The 16545-nt window shown below is 39.4% G+C and overlaps 1 protein-coding gene across 1 annotated transcript; it reads right to left on the bottom strand.

Moving 5' to 3' along the window:
- Positions 1–329: 329 nt before the first annotated feature.
- On the bottom strand, positions 330–13758 carry LOC113145409 (sodium- and chloride-dependent taurine transporter-like). The gene is made up of 14 exons (XM_026332116.1): positions 13580–13758; positions 11637–11866; positions 11412–11546; positions 9708–9942; positions 9020–9152; positions 8318–8452; positions 8073–8176; positions 7802–7926; positions 6310–6422; positions 5110–5247; positions 4616–4718; positions 3194–3294; positions 2880–3050; positions 330–2196 (listed from the first exon to the last, which is right to left on the bottom strand). Exons 1-14 carry the CDS (start codon positions 13588–13590, stop codon positions 2041–2043), a joined length of 1890 nt encoding a protein of 629 aa, XP_026187901.1. The 5' UTR covers positions 13591–13758; the 3' UTR covers positions 330–2040.
- Positions 13759–16545: the final 2787 nt, after the last annotated feature.

The raw sequence follows: 16545 nt of genomic DNA on the forward strand, positions 1-16545 counted from the left end.
CAATGGTGGAATATACATGTGAGGAGGGAGGAGAGGAGGAGAGGGTAGGGGAACTCAGTGCAGATGATGCACATGATGTAGGTGGTGGGCAGAAATGTATCTACAGCATATATAATGCAGTTCAGTGCGACATCATCACTATGCTCAACTCATTGAGCATAAAACAAATTAACATCTCCATGAGACTGTGAACAAAATCTAAAAGATTACAGGCTTCTTTGAAGTTGACTTTGTAACAGAACACTTGTACTGACTTGCATCCGATTCTTTCCGTTTTGCAGGTACATGTATAAATGTAGAGAAGAAAAGAATTGTTAACACAAAATGGGTCCAAAGAAAAAGATTTTTATTTGTAATCTTTATAGAAATGATCCAACATGTGCCTCAAAGGGGAAAACTATGAGAAAAATACTTTGGTACACTTGAATTTCCTAGTAGCGCAAGATCTGTGTGGACAAAGCAGCATAATGGTTGTACATGAGAAACAACTCATTTAAATTTTAAATTTAACTGTGCATGTTCTGTCATTATTGAACATTATAATGACATATTGTCATGACATATAATTTAAATTTGATTATGTAATTTATACAAGCAGAAAATTTCATTGCTTCAATGAATTTTGCACAATGAGAAATAGCAATTCAGGCTCATAATGTAATCAATATTTAGAAAACAAAAATGTTAGTTTTCTGTAAAATAGTCATTGTGTTCACATGATGTACAGTATAAAATTATTACAAAAAGGCAAATGTGATTTATAAACAGTTCATCCTCTACAAATATGTTTAAAACAAACATTAGAAACCAGAGTCCAGTGATATTTCTGCTGCTATAATAAGCACAATGAGGAGACCTGTTAGGATGCTTACAAAAAGCTCATAGATCCTACTGATGCTTATGAACCAGAACCTGATGTGTGGTTTCTACTCTATTTTGGTGCTGTCTTAGCAAGGAGACTAGACTAGATACTGTGTTTACAATATCAAAAAGTCAGAAGCTAAAAATATGTCCTCCTGAAATGTGTTGAAGATGTACTTGCAATACAAGTACAACAAATACAAAAAAATAGTACTAATAAAGGTGAAATGAAATATAAAGTGCAAAGAGAAGTTTAAATAAATGCACTGGGACTGACCATAGTAGTCACACAGGCAATGTACAAATACTCTAAAAATGTCACTTCCTGTTTCTCCTTGCTTCTTCCTCATATTTTTTTTATCTCTTATTATTTTGCCTCAGTTAGAGCTGGGCCTGGTTAGTACTTGAATGGGAGACCACCTTGGAAGACCAGGGGCCATTAGCCACTAAGGTTCCACAAGCCAGTACAGTCTTAGTGTCGGTCCCAAGTCTGAGTAAATGAGGAGGGTTGAGTCAGGAAGGGCATTTGGCTTAACACGTCAATCAATCATGCAGATCGAATGAGCCGCTGTGGCGACCCCTGACGGGACCAGCCAAAAAACATCTAAAAACATTTTGTCTCAGTTACTTTTGAGAAAGGGATGTATCGAATGCATTTCTCAAAGTATTTGGCCTTGTTCAACTTGTAATTTAAAGGATGTCAAGCAAGATTAACTCCATACGCTGCTCTTTACCACAAGTGGAGATAGGCCTACATTCATTTTCACTGCACAATAAACGACGACAAGAGATAAGAACTTGGGCAACAACACTGCCACATTCACATGAGGCTGTTTAGGTGTTTTCTGCTTTTTGTGTGGTTAATGACTTAAGTTTACAGAACTTCATATTTTTTTCTATTTCACCATCTCTCCATAATCAACAGATAGATAGTAAACATTAAGCATGGGCTATCTCAAAGTATTGCTGAAAGTGAGTGCCAACTATAGCAACAATTGTAATATCAATAATATTAATACAGAAGACAATCACAATAATATATGCCTCTCTTCAAAGTAATTAAACCAGAATATCTCTAATGTGAATATACTGAACAATGTCGACCTAAGACAATCTAAGTTAGCAAATATGAGAATAACACAGAAAGCACATCATTCTTAATCCTCTCACAGAGAGCGCTCACATCATTGTTTCTACAATGGTGTGGGTGGGCTTGATTAAGCCATTGTTCCCATTTGGGTCCAGGGGCTGCATTAGCTCGCTGCCCTTCACGTTGTACTCTTTTGGGCGAGAGCTCACGCCTGACTTCGCAGGGGCTGCCACTGCTTTGATCCTCTGCAGGAAGGAGGTGACAGATGGGGCAGTTTAGGGCCCAAAGTGAAACTTATGAAATGTAAAAGTTATTGTTTATTCAATGGGGATTCTGCTAATTTGCTTTCTTGCCAAGAATTAGATGACAAGATCAACATCACAACAAAGGAAGATTCTCAATGGTTCAAGACGACCCACAGGGATAAGTTACCACTGGTGATAATGGGCTAATCAGCTAGCATGTTATAGTTGTGTAACCACCACTGGCTGTGGGAGCTGTTACAGTGTTTTCTGATAAAACACATTTATTGTGCATTTAATAATGTTGTTTATGAGTTATTGTTTGAAAATACACAGTGCACATATTTCAAAATGAATTAGATAATATTAGATAACATAAACTACCATGAACTTGTCATACAACTTATATTTTACATTTTTGCAATGTTTAAATCACAGTAGAAAAATGAACATTGAGTTGCATAAGAAAAAATTCCAAAGACAGTTGTGTTGTGTCCTCATTGCTTACCTGCTTTACTATACTACTACTACTACTACTACTTTTATACTTTGCTTTTTGTACAGACCATGGAAAAAATTATGGCATGATCTTTGGTGAGCTTTAAGACTGCTGGTCCAAAGATTTTGTCACCATTGTGCTCCCAGAATATCAAACTATAGTGCTCACCTCAATTGTGTGTGCTCACCTCAATCAAGGGCCCCTCAGACTGTAAGATCTTGATGACCATCACCATGGGGATGCAGATCATGGAGGACAGGGCCAAACACCAGCCCAGGCCTATGGCCCAGTCGGGATACTCATACACCTTATTGTAGGTCAAGGGTTTGTACTTCACCAGGGAAAAAACAAAGCAGCCCTGGGGAACAAACACATACTGCTTATAGCGTAAGTCATTCCACACTCTAAGACCCTAAAAGTCCAGCTATCAAGCTTTGTCAGTTGTCACTAACAAAATCTTCAAATCCCCCCACAAACTCAAGTGACACTGTGGTCTCTCACCATGCAGAGGACAGGAGTGATAATCATCCAGCTCCATTTCATCCATGGGTTTGGTCTGTAGCCAATCATGTCCTCAATGCCATCATAGAAATTATCAACTCCTGTTCAACACAAAAAGAATAAAAAAACAACATAAGTAACTTAAATACCTTTGTATCTGTTTAATCAAAGTTATTGTATAAGTTGTCAGTCTCTATATGATTTATTAGTTATTATTGTAAAATGAATTTTAAATCTATAATATCTTTGCAAATTTGCAATGGGCCAAATTTAGACAATGGCCACGTTGTAATAGTCAGTCAGATCATCTCTAAAATGGAAGCTTCTATAGGGTGTTCCCCTTATGCAGTGGTCATACTTCATTTCTTTTTATACCACTTTATACTTCTATATCACTACAATTTTTTTTTATTCCTCTTAATTGATTTGAGAGCTTTAGATACTGTACATTAATATTTTTGCAAATTAAATATGTGGAGAACTTAATAAAAATCATTCCTTGTTAAAATTAAAAGTACAACTGAGTAAATGATTGAGCTGAAAAAGAAAATATGTTTTCAGGGTCTTCCATAAATTGCAGCCCCCAACACTGGTTTGGGACAAGACTGCTTTTTCACAAACAAAAACATTACTGTAAACTGATGGTGCTATTATTCTGAGTGATTCAGGTGCAATGCCGTTATCACAGGCAATCACCAGCCACTGTTTGAACAGAAGGGCCTTTTTGTGTCTCTAGTACAAACATTGGTTCTGTCTCAGTGGTGCCCAGGGTCCGGCTGATGATCCCTGCTCCGTTGGGTGTCAACACGATTGTTTTACTGCTCCTGATCAGGTCAAAGCCTTGATTGTAAATATCAAACATGTTTGAACCATACACATATATATATATGTATATATAGTGTGGAGGGGATGCAGTCATTTGATTTGGATGAAGGGGGGCCCACCTCTTCAGTCCCTTGAATGAGGAATTAACGATAGCTCATAGGGCTGCGTCCAATTCACAGAATCTTAGGTTACAATACATAACCAACATTATACATATTATGAGAGATGCATAATTTATTGGAAGTATAAAAAAATTAGATGGCTTCTCACAGTTACATGTTAAATAAACTAGTTTAGTCTAGTGTTTTCTAGATGTGGTGTTGGTTTCATTTCAACTGGAGATTTTCTCATTTGTCTGAAGGCTCTTCTTCATTGACACTGATAGGATGGGAGGCACAGGGAATAGCCAGTTACAACTGGCCAAGAGACCAGTATCATGTCCATTCCACCTCAACATCACCATGCCCCTGCATGCACTAAAATGTATTTACTGCTGATGTGGGTAGACCACAAGGACACCTTTGTTAACACTGCAGAGATTATTTGTGCTTTTTTTAACACACACTGCACCTATCACAGAGAGCTGTTTTCACTTACCATAAACCCAGGCTACAGCAATGCATTCAAAGAATGCAACCCACAAAAGGCACACACCACTGGCTGCATAGTAGTCAAAGAGTTGAAATACATACATGCCGCCCTGGAAAAAGAAAAGACAGAAAGCTGCATTAATTAAGTGTTATGTGTGGAAAGAAAGGGGATGTTGAGTGGGCAGATGGTGGTGAAAGCAGTAGCCTACGCAAGAATACTGGCAATCTACCAAGACAGAGTTCAGCAGGTGCTACAGGGTCACTGAAGCTTGGTTAACTGTTAACTGGAAAACAGCATTCCAAATTGTTCCAGTCCAACATTCAGGATGTGATTTGTGAATGTGGTACGAAGCCATATTTGGTTGTAAAAATACAGCAGCCAACTAGCGAGTGGAAAGTCTGTGGTGTTATCTCTGCTGTTGATCCAAATATACCGCGTGTCTTTTCTTTTTCTAAACAGGATGAGTGCAGTAAGAATGAAGAGGCTGTTGGTGAACTTACTTTCGTCACCATGGCGAGTCCCAGGAGATAGCTTATGAAACACATGACAGCTATAAAGATCTCTCGCCGATAGCCCTTCCTGAGGAGGGAAGGATACAGATCCACAATGGAGGTGATCTGTCCTTCCACTTCAACAAACTGTGGGGGACAAAAGCAACTATTAAGTTCTCAGAGGGAAAAAAATCGATGTCTCTTTGTGTGCATCCAGCTCTTGTTTCGCTTCTATAAACCAGTGATTAGAGAATGAGAGCTGTCTTTGTTGGACAGTAATGAGAATTTAAACAAGGCTCTTTTCTCCAACGCTGGTTTGTTGCTACTAGAACACAACAGAAACAAAACAGTGAAAATGTGTCTCCATTTCTCTGTCTTGTCTCTGGATCCCCTAAGCCTCTCTGTTGCATCATAAGCTACATAAGGTCAAAACAAAATTATGAAATTGTTCCTATTTATCATAGTGCAGTGTTTCATGCACCAAGAATATGCTCCTTTGTTGCACAGAAAACCAAACAAAAAGCTCTTATATAATAGTGGCATGTATGTTCTGTATGAGCCATGACAATACGTTGCATTCAGGACTATAAATCTGCGTGGGATTTCTGGTCAAAAGTTCCACACAAACATATACTGACAGTATGTCTCAGTAGCCTGCATGGGTATTTACATGGGCTCAAATTTAGAGCATCTGCCTGATCTTGTGGTTGGTTGAGCCAAGAGTTAGCACAAGAGTAGAATTACACTTGGAGGCAGGAAATGTGATATAACTGTACAATCCCTTGTGTGCACTCTTGTGTTCTGTCTACTCATATTATCATGTCTTGATCAAAGCTCTGCCTCATATCAAAGCTAGCAAATAGCTTGCCTGCAAGCTACTATATAATGACTTTTACTACCTAAATTTTTGGCAAACGTCCATCAACGTCTACAAACTTTACTTCATGTTATAGGGCATCAAAAGGGCTATAATCCTCACAGTCCTGTTCAGTATAATAGTGAAATACCTTTGTGGGAACAGCAACAGATTTACTTGTCTGTCAGTGATCTGATACCTTAGAGATGTTAGATCTGGATCAGAGCAACGCTAAATGTTTGGGCTGTCAGGAGCTAACTAATCTGGGAGGTGTCCTTGTGAAAATAATGGGCACTATGCCCAACAACTCCCTTTAAATAGCTCAACAACAGAGTCATTGTGAAAACACTGACCTGGCTGTCAAGGCCCAGAAGCAGCAGCATGATAAAGAAAAGGATGGCCCACAGGGTTGGCAGTGGCATCATAGACACAGCTTTAGGATAGGCAATGAAGGCCAAGCCGGGACCTTGAAGGAGAACAGATTGGGATGGGGAGAAGGGGCAGAGGACAGAATTAACACTTGTATCTGATTTCAGCTTGGAAAGCATACTGTGATGGGATCGGAAAAATAATGTTGAGTTCGAGCTAGAGAGGCAGAGTGGGGTCTGACACTCCCAGTAATCTACAGGAAATATGATCCCATTTGGCCAGTGAAAGATGTGATAAATTAACGTGGACTGTGTTTACGTTCTTTGGTCATAGTTGTTGAATGACTGGAATGAAGGAAATATCCCCTTAGAGTATTTTTTTCATGTTTGTGTTTTCTTACAGGACAAATATTGACAGTCACTTTCAACTGTGCATTTTGTCTCCTGTACACTGAAAATGACAATACACAATGATACATGTTTATATTTTGGATAGCATAACCAGACCATTGTAGTTCACATACTACTGTACTGTCCATACTGCACATACAGTAGTATAGCTGCTTTATTTTGTATACTGTTTTACCTACACTAACCCACTTTTGCTAATGTTTGCATTGTCTGTTATGATAGTAGACGTCATATTCTTGTACTAACTGTGGAAGTAAAATCAAATCTAATGTAAACAAGGCAGATAGGGATTGTTGCAAAGCTAATTCAGTAAGTATGTGACATAAAGTCATAAACTAAAGTTGCAAACATAAAACAGTCCCTCAGCTTACCAAGCTGTGGTAAAGGCAGGTCATTTCTCTCTGAAAAATATGCTTCAATTAAGTTTTCATGTATATAAACACTGACATGCTTCACAAAATTACTGTCATACAATTGAGGTTTGGTTTCACATGATTATGTTCAAGTTGCAGTCTTAAGGACAGCAAGAGTTTAGATTTGACTGAACAGAGTGAGCCAGCTGAAAGAAGATATGCTTCAAAATGAACATGGAGTATAAAAGGAAGGCAGAAACAGTGGTGTGCGCCTCGCAGTGCAGTGCAGGAATACCACCTCAGTGTGCCAGTGCACACAGTTATACAGAAGGATGCCAATCTTCTTTGCAATGTTCCCAGGTCAAAAAGCTGTAAAGCTGCTAAATGACATGAGCAGGTTGAATGTGGGACATTAGGACACCAGGTGCCATTGAACACCTGTAATAATGATGATGGTCCAATACAGAAATGTTTAAACCACACATCAATGTGTGATGTAGCTGAAACACACAGCATTTGGCCGAGGCGATACAAACTGACCTCAGAAAAGGTGGCACAACCTTCACACTAGATTAACAACTGTGTTTCTATGAGTTTTTTTTTTTTTTCAAGGAGTGTGCAATTGCCGATACAAATTGTCGGGGTTTTTTTCTTTTTTTTTCTTTGACAGCAGCGCCCACCATCACTGCTGTCACCACCTTGGACCCTCGTACCTGACTCTGCTACATCGGCAATGTCCACCCCTTGCTCTTGTGCCATGAAGCCCAGGACGGAAAATATTGCGAAGCCAGACACAAAACTGGTACCGCTGTTGAGGCCTCCCAGCAGCAAACAGTCCCTATGTCACACATATGTCATGGAGGTTGTTAATGAACACAGGTGGAACCGAAGTTCCCATTTTCTTTTCACGCAACCGTCTCTGACACGAGTTGCTGTCACTACTTCAGGTACCCCCCCCCCCCCCCCGAGGCAAACACGGCTCACCTGTAACAGTTGTATTTGTAATTGTTGTAGCTCCCCAGTGACGTCATGGCTCCCAGACAAATGGCATAAGAGAAGAAAATCTGGGTTCCCGCATCAATCCATACCTAAGGACACAGAAGCAGTTGATGATTTTTACAGTGTTTTCCAGATTTGATGATTTCAAACTGTTAATGTAACACATTATGTGTCATTTGTTTAATCCCTACAAGTAAACAGATTTACCAAACTAATGCATTCAGTCCTACCTCTGGATCCCTTAGGCGAGTCAGGTCAGGGTAAAGGTAAAATTTGATTCCTTCAGCTGCACCAGGCAGGGTCACTCCACGCACCAACAGCACAATCAGCATCACAAATGGGAAAGTTGCTGTTATGTACACCACCTAGACAGGACAACAAAAAACAGAGGAAATATTAACTTATGATTCACCAACCTTGAGATATATTAAACACTATTTCCTTTCTAGCTTCTCTTTTGTAAGTGAAGGGCAGGAGAAATAGTTCTTCTTATGCCTGGGTGTGTAAACCCTGATGCATGCTGTGTACGATATATCATGAAGCCATTTCTACACTGCATGAAGACTTCTTACTTTCTGAACTGCGATCTGATCAAATGTTAAAGGTGATCATTTAAAGCACCCTCTTTACAACAATGAACCCTGTGTTAAATATTAAAAATAAACACAAATGGCATATTAAAGAGTTAATGATTTTCCACACAGACTTCGTTCTGTTTGCTCAAGCCCAGTTTCAGTCTCACTAACAGACAGAGAGAGGAGTAAAAAGGGCAACAGTCATATGTTTACAGTCGACAGAGAGTCTGGTCTAGATGTAACTTCCAGGATAGCACAGAGGCTTGTGCCTCAAACCAACTAAATTAACCCCTTTTCAAAGCATGTGGGTTTTCTCTGAGTGATAGGGTTTGGTTACAAGCTTGTTAGGGCACTCACTTTCCCAGTGGACTTGACTCCCTTCCAGATGCAGAAGAAACAGATAACCCACATTATTAGGAGACACAGGGCCAGATCCCACTTCAAGGGCCCTGCGTCTTCAATCCCAGAGGAGATGCTCAGGACGTTGCGTCTGGAGAAGCATGAAAGATGTTAATGGCAGTTTTTGGGGTGCGAAACTTATCTTGCACATTTTTAAATAAACCCAAGGAAGTAAATCATTTGAGAAACAAGACCCTGACTATGAAAGACCAATTAAAAGGACAATTAAATCAAACAGGCATATAACTTTTCCAGGCTGCTCTGTGGCTCTGGCTTGTCCAGAGTCTGAATACACTAAAACTGTGACCAGTCCTGGAAAAGCTTTGAAGCTGGAGCCTTTAAGTGTCTGGTGCTGCATAAACAATTCTAATGCTGATGTGATTAATTGTCAGGTTTAAATATATAAAGGGCATTAGCATGAAAAACACTTGGATTTTAATGTGGTATTTCAGTTTAGTTTGACAACTAAATTCAAACTTTATGTTACATTTGACTTACAGGGACAAAAGATGCCGCACAAATGAGGTTTCTAGTAAATTGGCAGTGAACTTAAGTAAACAGTGTCTTTACGTAAACAAGATAAAGAGAGTTATTTTAGTATAATCACATGAAACATATGTGTGTGAGCATGCTGTCAGTGACTCACTCCCAGAACTCAGTGACAGGGGAGGTAAAGTTGGTAATGTTAGCTGCCAGCCAAAGGGTCTTATTCTTGCGGACAGTGTCCTCCACACAGTGCTCTGTGTTCCAGGGCTGCTTGCATTTTGCCCAGGGAAGCCCTGGCTGAAAGCACTGAAACAGGTAGTACAGTCCCCAGGCCAAGATCACAATGTAGTAGATGTTTAGAAGAGATACAATCACAATAGAAGCGTAGCCAATACCTGAAGAGAAGGAAGAGAGAGGGCACATTTCAACAACAGTTCAAGATTTTCACCCAAGATAGCATTTTGGTTTTTGTTCGTTTAAAATGTCACATTCTACAGATAAGCTTTTGCTGGTGTGATAGTTTCATTTTAAACTGCAGTAACAATAACGCTGTGACCAGAAAACCAAGATAGTGAGCTAAAAGACACTGCACTCGGGTGATAATTCATCACTGTGAGGAACACTTTTTCACATCAGAGGAGTTGTGTGATCCACTGTTGTAAAACTAATTGTTCTAAAGCTTTGACTTTCTGACATTGTGTAGTTTATCTTCTGCACTTGCTGAAGTGATGCAGAAGCCACTAAAACATTGATTTTCAGCCTTGATGTAAACTACTGCAGTTTTACTCTGCTATCTACTGTTATAATGGCCTTAGTGCTTTTATTGCTATTTATAGACGACTTTGCCCTGAACCTGGACATAGAAATCCCTGGTACTCTTACACTGCTGCAGAGTATTTTTAAACTCTTCATTTCTGTCATGCCACCTCGTCATTCCCGCATACCAAACGTAAACTGATAGACAGCTAAATGCTATGATAGGTGTGTGCGTGGTCATGTTTGTGGCAGTGAGCATTGAATACATTCATGCTTTCACTGATAAAAATCTGAAATCATGAGGAACAATGTGAAGATCTGTGATTGGCCAGTTTTGCAGCCCCTGTCAGACACTGTGGCAGGTGGACAGACGGCATCCTGAGCATTTTTTGAATAGCCAAGACTACTGGCAGCTGCAAGAGATCCGATGCCACACAGTTTCCGCTCTTTTCATGTGACATCTCTCGTGTGAACATGAGTAATGGTGTCTCAGCAGCTGCAGAGGGTGTGGTTCCCCAACACTTGTGTACAGCTGTCATTAGAGGCCCTGTGGTGCTTATGAGAATCATTAGCTCCTGGTGAGTTCAGGTCAAGAGACCAGTGAAAGAACTGCACTGTGACACAACTGTCACAAAGGGCATATTTTCTAGATCCTTTGAGCTAAAACAAGGCAGCTCTGCAATCCAGAGTGGTTCCTGTTTTGGAAGCACCTTCAAGCATAATGTTTGTATTTGCATACTTATCTTAATGTAAATGTGTGTACATGTATGCATGTATGAATTCTACTGCACTTGAACCTCCCTTTGCAGTATATTAAAATCATTTATTGTCCATGATCCTCCATATTACACTTTGCTGTCTTTAAACAACAGAGAGCAGGCCAATGAAGTAAAGTTGGTCCATTTACACAGGTCAACACAACATAATGTCTTTGTGCTGAATATGGACTGAAACAGGACGAACATCAGGGTTGCTCTTGTGACAAGTGAGACTTTTCCTCAGTGTGAAATATTAAATGATCCGTGGGAGGATTTGTGCTGTGGTGCAGACCTTCTATTTCTCTGACTGCGTCTATTAATGTGTGCAGTGTTTATGTGTTTGGACTGACCAGTGAAGATGGGACAGAGCTTGGCCCAGCAGGTGATCCCTCCCTCAGAGGTGTACTGGCCTAGTGCAACCTCAAGGAAGAACACAGGCAGGCCACCCCCAAACAGGAAGATGAAGTAAGGGATGAGAAAAGCACCTGGGAGATGGATACAGGAATTAACTTAAGTGTAATCGTCTTGCTATAGCCACCAATGTTTTGGCTCTGGCATGTGTATCTTGTGCCTACCTCCACCATTTTTATAACAAAGATAGGGAAACCGCCAGACATTTCCTAATCCCACAAAGCCTCCAGCCACGGACAAGACGAAGTCGAGCTTACTGGCCCACTTCTCCCTCTGAGGAACCTTGCCTTCAGCCTCATCCTCAGGCCGTGTGCCTGGACTCTTCCCTGGTGAAGGTTTCAGGGTGTCCTTGTGAAAGTCCTTCAGGCATTGGAGCTTCTCTTTTTGTGCCATGCTGTGGATGGCAACAAAGAAAAGGACATGTAAGATGGAGAGAGGCAGAGGCAAAGAGAGAGAGAGAGGTGAGAGAAATAAGACATAGGTGCATTAGTGTGATAATGCTGCCTCATAATTGGGTTACGTGTGCTGTGTGATGACATGACATATTGTACCAGGTTGCTAATCATGCTAATCTGAAAGAACGATTCATGGATGTCAGACGAGAGAAATGTTTGAAGCTGATTTTTACTGAAACATAGAATAAAACAAATGTATCAAACACACATCAAAGACTTTAGTAATGGAAGTTAGTGATAAAATACACAGACACATTTTGTGTAATTTTACAGTATACTGAGACAATCAAACAGGGAATGTAGCCACTGTACTTCTTCCAAATATTCACAGCAGTGTTTTTTAAATATGTAGCTCTGTGTTTTCCAGCTTTACTCTGTGTCACAGCGTGTTCTTTTCTGCTCAGAGGGGGGCACATTGTCACACTGAAGGAAAAGGAAGGGAACGTCATTTAACAATACATGCTTTTAAGACCTGGCCTGATTCTGAGGGAACATTTATCTTTTAGCATTCTCTGATGCTTAAACAACGGCTTAAGTGCAGTTTTTAAAATGTAAACCACTTACTGAGGTGTATGATTCCTGTGCATGAGCTAAGGAGAAGAACAGCCCTCTAACCGGGCAGGAAAAACTACGTAAGACACGTCAAGAATAAATGTGAGTTAAGCCTCCAGCTGACATACGATAATGAACAGAAGTGGGCAATAAAAAAGCTGTAATAAAACACTGTGTTTGTGTATATATGGGTTTTATGGGTGGGAAAGGTTTGCTGTGTTGTGTTATTGTTTGCTTTTCATGAAAATGAATTCAAACTTACCTGTTCACTGAAGCTCAGATAAAAGAACAAGTTGAAAAGAAGAGCCATGCATGGGTTTTGCTCTCGTTGGCAATTACAATAATTACTTAGTTCCAAGTTAGAGCAGAATAATAATCATTACATCAGTAAGAATAACATTCACCTCTAAGGATTGGGCATTTCTTCCCATAACATGAAGAAAAAGACTCCCTGACACCACTGACATTCCTGCTGGGAACTGTGTGTCTCCTCACTTAATCAATGCTTGAACAGCAACCCATTCATCCCTTTGTGTGCACACCCCCCATCATTTTCCAGGTTTTCTCTCTCCCTGTTATGCATAACAAGTCAACTTGAACTGCTTTCAATTCTAAAACCGCCTTACATAACTGGATCCGTTCTTGCTCATTATGTTTTTTTTTTATATCTTGTTTCTTTCTCTCTCTTTTCTCCTTTTAATTGGCTCAGCAAATGCTTTCACCTGACTGCACGGTGTTAGGAGGTTGTCTGATAAGACTTAATGCAAACTGTCCTTGGGATTTAACCCAGACATACATCACCAGGAATTACTTAACCTCATAAAAAACATCTCAGCACATCACTTACTGAATGCTAAAATCCTCATTTGTGAGCATTTTAAGTACTTTCTTCTTTGTCATTTTTAACTTCAAAAGACAACTATAAGCTTAGTTCTTTCTCTATTTAACCATGTAACATGCCACGGAACTTTTACAGTATCAACCAAAGCACTAATAAGCTTTTGACTATTTTAAACCAATTCATAGAGGAAAAACTAAACTCATTAAAACCTTGAAAAAAATCAAATCTCCTTTCTAGCAAAGCAATTCAGAAAACTTACATTTCCTTCATGGCTGTCTCTGTCTCTAGAGCTCCTCTGTGTCAGCTGTCACCATTCCTCTGTACTGAATGCTGTTATGCCGATACAGATCACAAGAAATGGACTTGACAGCAGGGCCCGCCCCTAAGCTAAAGACAATTAAATGCAATGTGGACATTGGACACAGCCTCACTGTGACAAACAACTCAGGTACCAATGTGAGACACAGTAAATTTCCACTTCCCACTGCCCTGCCCACAAACACACACAGCCAAGTTTTGAGAGATGAGGACATGTCACATATACACACACAAACACACACTTGGTACAAGTCAGAGAAAAAGAAAAGTTGGGCTGGTCAGGGGGTTTGGTCTGATACAAATGGATGAACTGATGCCAACAATGAGCACTGATTGTGAGTGTGTGTCTGTGTGTGTGTCTGTATGTCTGTGTGTGTGTGTGTGTGTGTGTCGTGGGATTTCAGTGAATCAGTCTGCCATTCTTTCATGACATGTAGTTTGTTGTCTAGAAAATGTAAACCATTACAGAATCAGCCTTTAACAACACCAAATAAGGAAATCTGTCTCCACTGATAGTCTATGGTCTGTTTAGATACTATTTGCTACTGAGAGAGCTTCCAAAGGCTGGACAAATGCTGCAAAACCTGATGCAGTCCCCTGCAGGATTTTCATATTTGGATGAGTGATGAAGCTCATCTGATAACAAGTTACACACACACACATACAAACATACACACAAACATTTAACTCTTCTAACTTTGCATAACACCATAATCTATTGTATTTTGATCAATGGTATCTTGCTCTGTATACTATTTTGTTCATATAACCTTTGATAAATATATTTAAAACCTTTGATAAATAGATTTAATTTAGATCTGTCTGTTTCATGAGTCATCTCATCTTTGTGAACATAATTTAAGTGACATCATCTTCTACCTTCAAACTATAGTGTTTTTAGTTTTATTTTGTCTTGACTTCTAATATTTGATTTGACTGTGCATCTTAAGTCAGTGATAATCAGATAAATTGTAAGCATGGAGCAGATTTGTGTACTTCAGAAATAATGTATTTTAGGAAATCACAGTGCTATAATTCTATATTATAAATTTGTTCAGAAAAAAAAAAGGCTTTTACAGGTTTTACTTCATTAATATGTTAAAACATGCTGTCAGCATTATTGCAGTGGATAAGCACCATAAACTAATTTCATATTAAAATATTAAAAGATTAAGTGGGAAAGTCACATTTTCACAACCACTCCTTATTTTGCAGATGGAACTTAGGAGACTGCTGAAAGGGGCCCCCAGTTTGAGAACTAATATTTTCTATGTAAGACACGTCCCACAGCTCAAAATGGATCAGTGACTCCTCCATGTTTATGCTTCTGAGGGCCTGGATTGGGATTATCAAAGGACGCACATTAGTCAGTCATACACTGGACAGCGTGCAGACAGAAGTAGATTAAGTATGTTCCAGCAAGCACAAGATATAAGCTAGTAAACGTCTTAATTCACCAGACCTACTTCAGCAGCATCTCCTGTATAGTGTGTGTAGCACTCATTGAGTCAATCATTCAGTTAACTGATGCCCTATTGGTGTGACGAGAGAAGGTCCACTTGGAGCCTGAAGGAGAAAACAACATTGTATGTCACTGTCAAGTCAGGCTAGCCTGAATGCATCACAGCAGTTGTCCAGAAATGATCAGACTCTAGGAACAGGGTCTTATCAACTATAAACACAGGAAACTGGGTTCAAAGGCCAACACTGTTTTTTATAACCCAAACATTATTTACTCACAGTTGTTTTTAAGGCAGTGTTGAAATGCAGGATTTATTTTTGTAGCAGAACTATCACTATGATTAGGATACAGTATCAGGCCAATGAAAAAGAAAGCAAATGTGATATTAGCTATATGTTTTTGTTCTTGTAACCCCCCAATTTTAGTGGAAAATTAATAGCTTCTCCATGCAACAACTTCTTAAAGTCATAGTCTCTCTCACTGATGATAACTGGCTTAATGGTTGATGACTCACGTGATGTTTTTGACCTGACTTTCATATATTGTTCTACATTCACTTGCAACATTTTTTGTATAACTCCTCAATGTAAATGTTTAATATGCTGATTACATAAACATGCCACATAAAGTATCATTTTTCAAGGCTGCAGAATTTGACCGCAGTTTAGTGACATGTAATTAATACACTACAATTAAGATCTGGTCCCAGCTGACATTAGGTGAGAGGCAGGTTACACCCTGGACAGATCACCAGTCTATCACAAGGCTGACACAGACAAACATTCAAACACACGGGCAGTGAAAAGCAATATTCAAAGCAAAGCACTGCACAACTGTGCCATGCAGAGGAACATCATGTAAGATAAATATTTGTAATCTAAGCTGGTGGAGCTCATGCTTGCTTGACTTGCATTAATAAGTCACTGTAGTGCAGTATTGTCTTAATCCAGGGCATCAATCATACAGACATGTTTGTTTGTCAGGTAGATTAATGCAGGTGAAGTGTTAGTCTAGGTGTTCCAGAATACAGACCACAGTGTGTTTATTAGGAGTGATAGTGTAGATAAATCATGTACTGGCAACAGTGACAACAGTGTTGTTTTGACTAAACGGTTAGAATAGTCCTTCAGGGTCAGCTATAATATCGTTTCAGAAATAGGAAGTGAAAGCAAACTGACTAATGTGGAGAATTACCAAACCAAAAGAGTTGTTTTTACATGGATCCAGAAATGAAGCAAATGATTTTGTTGTGCAATTTTATTAAAGAAATACACACTTGAAATAACCAGAGAGCAAAAGACATTTTATTCCTTATTTCTATGCAGGCTATGTTTTTACTTGCATATTTCCTCATCAGCCTTAGAAGCAACATTTCACTTCAGTCTGCTAAAGCAAAGTGTGTTTCAAAGCCAAGTCTCCCTGAGTTTCAGTGATGGTTTCACTCT

Source organism: Mastacembelus armatus, chromosome 7 (genome assembly GCF_900324485.2).
Source record: "Mastacembelus armatus chromosome 7, fMasArm1.2, whole genome shotgun sequence".
NCBI lineage: Eukaryota > Metazoa > Chordata > Actinopteri > Synbranchiformes > Mastacembelidae > Mastacembelus > Mastacembelus armatus.

Bases quoted from the DNA above. Each gene is read 5' to 3' on its own strand.
- LOC113145409 (XM_026332116.1), bottom strand. The intron at 8,453-9,019 runs GTGAGTGCCCTA...TGTCCTGTCTAG, and splicing joins GAGTCAAGTCCACTGGGAAA to GTGGTGTACATAACAGCAAC. The intron at 3,295-4,615 runs GTAAGTGAAAAC...TGTGTTGAACAG, and splicing joins TGCTGTAGCCTGGGTTTATG to GAGTTGATAATTTCTATGAT.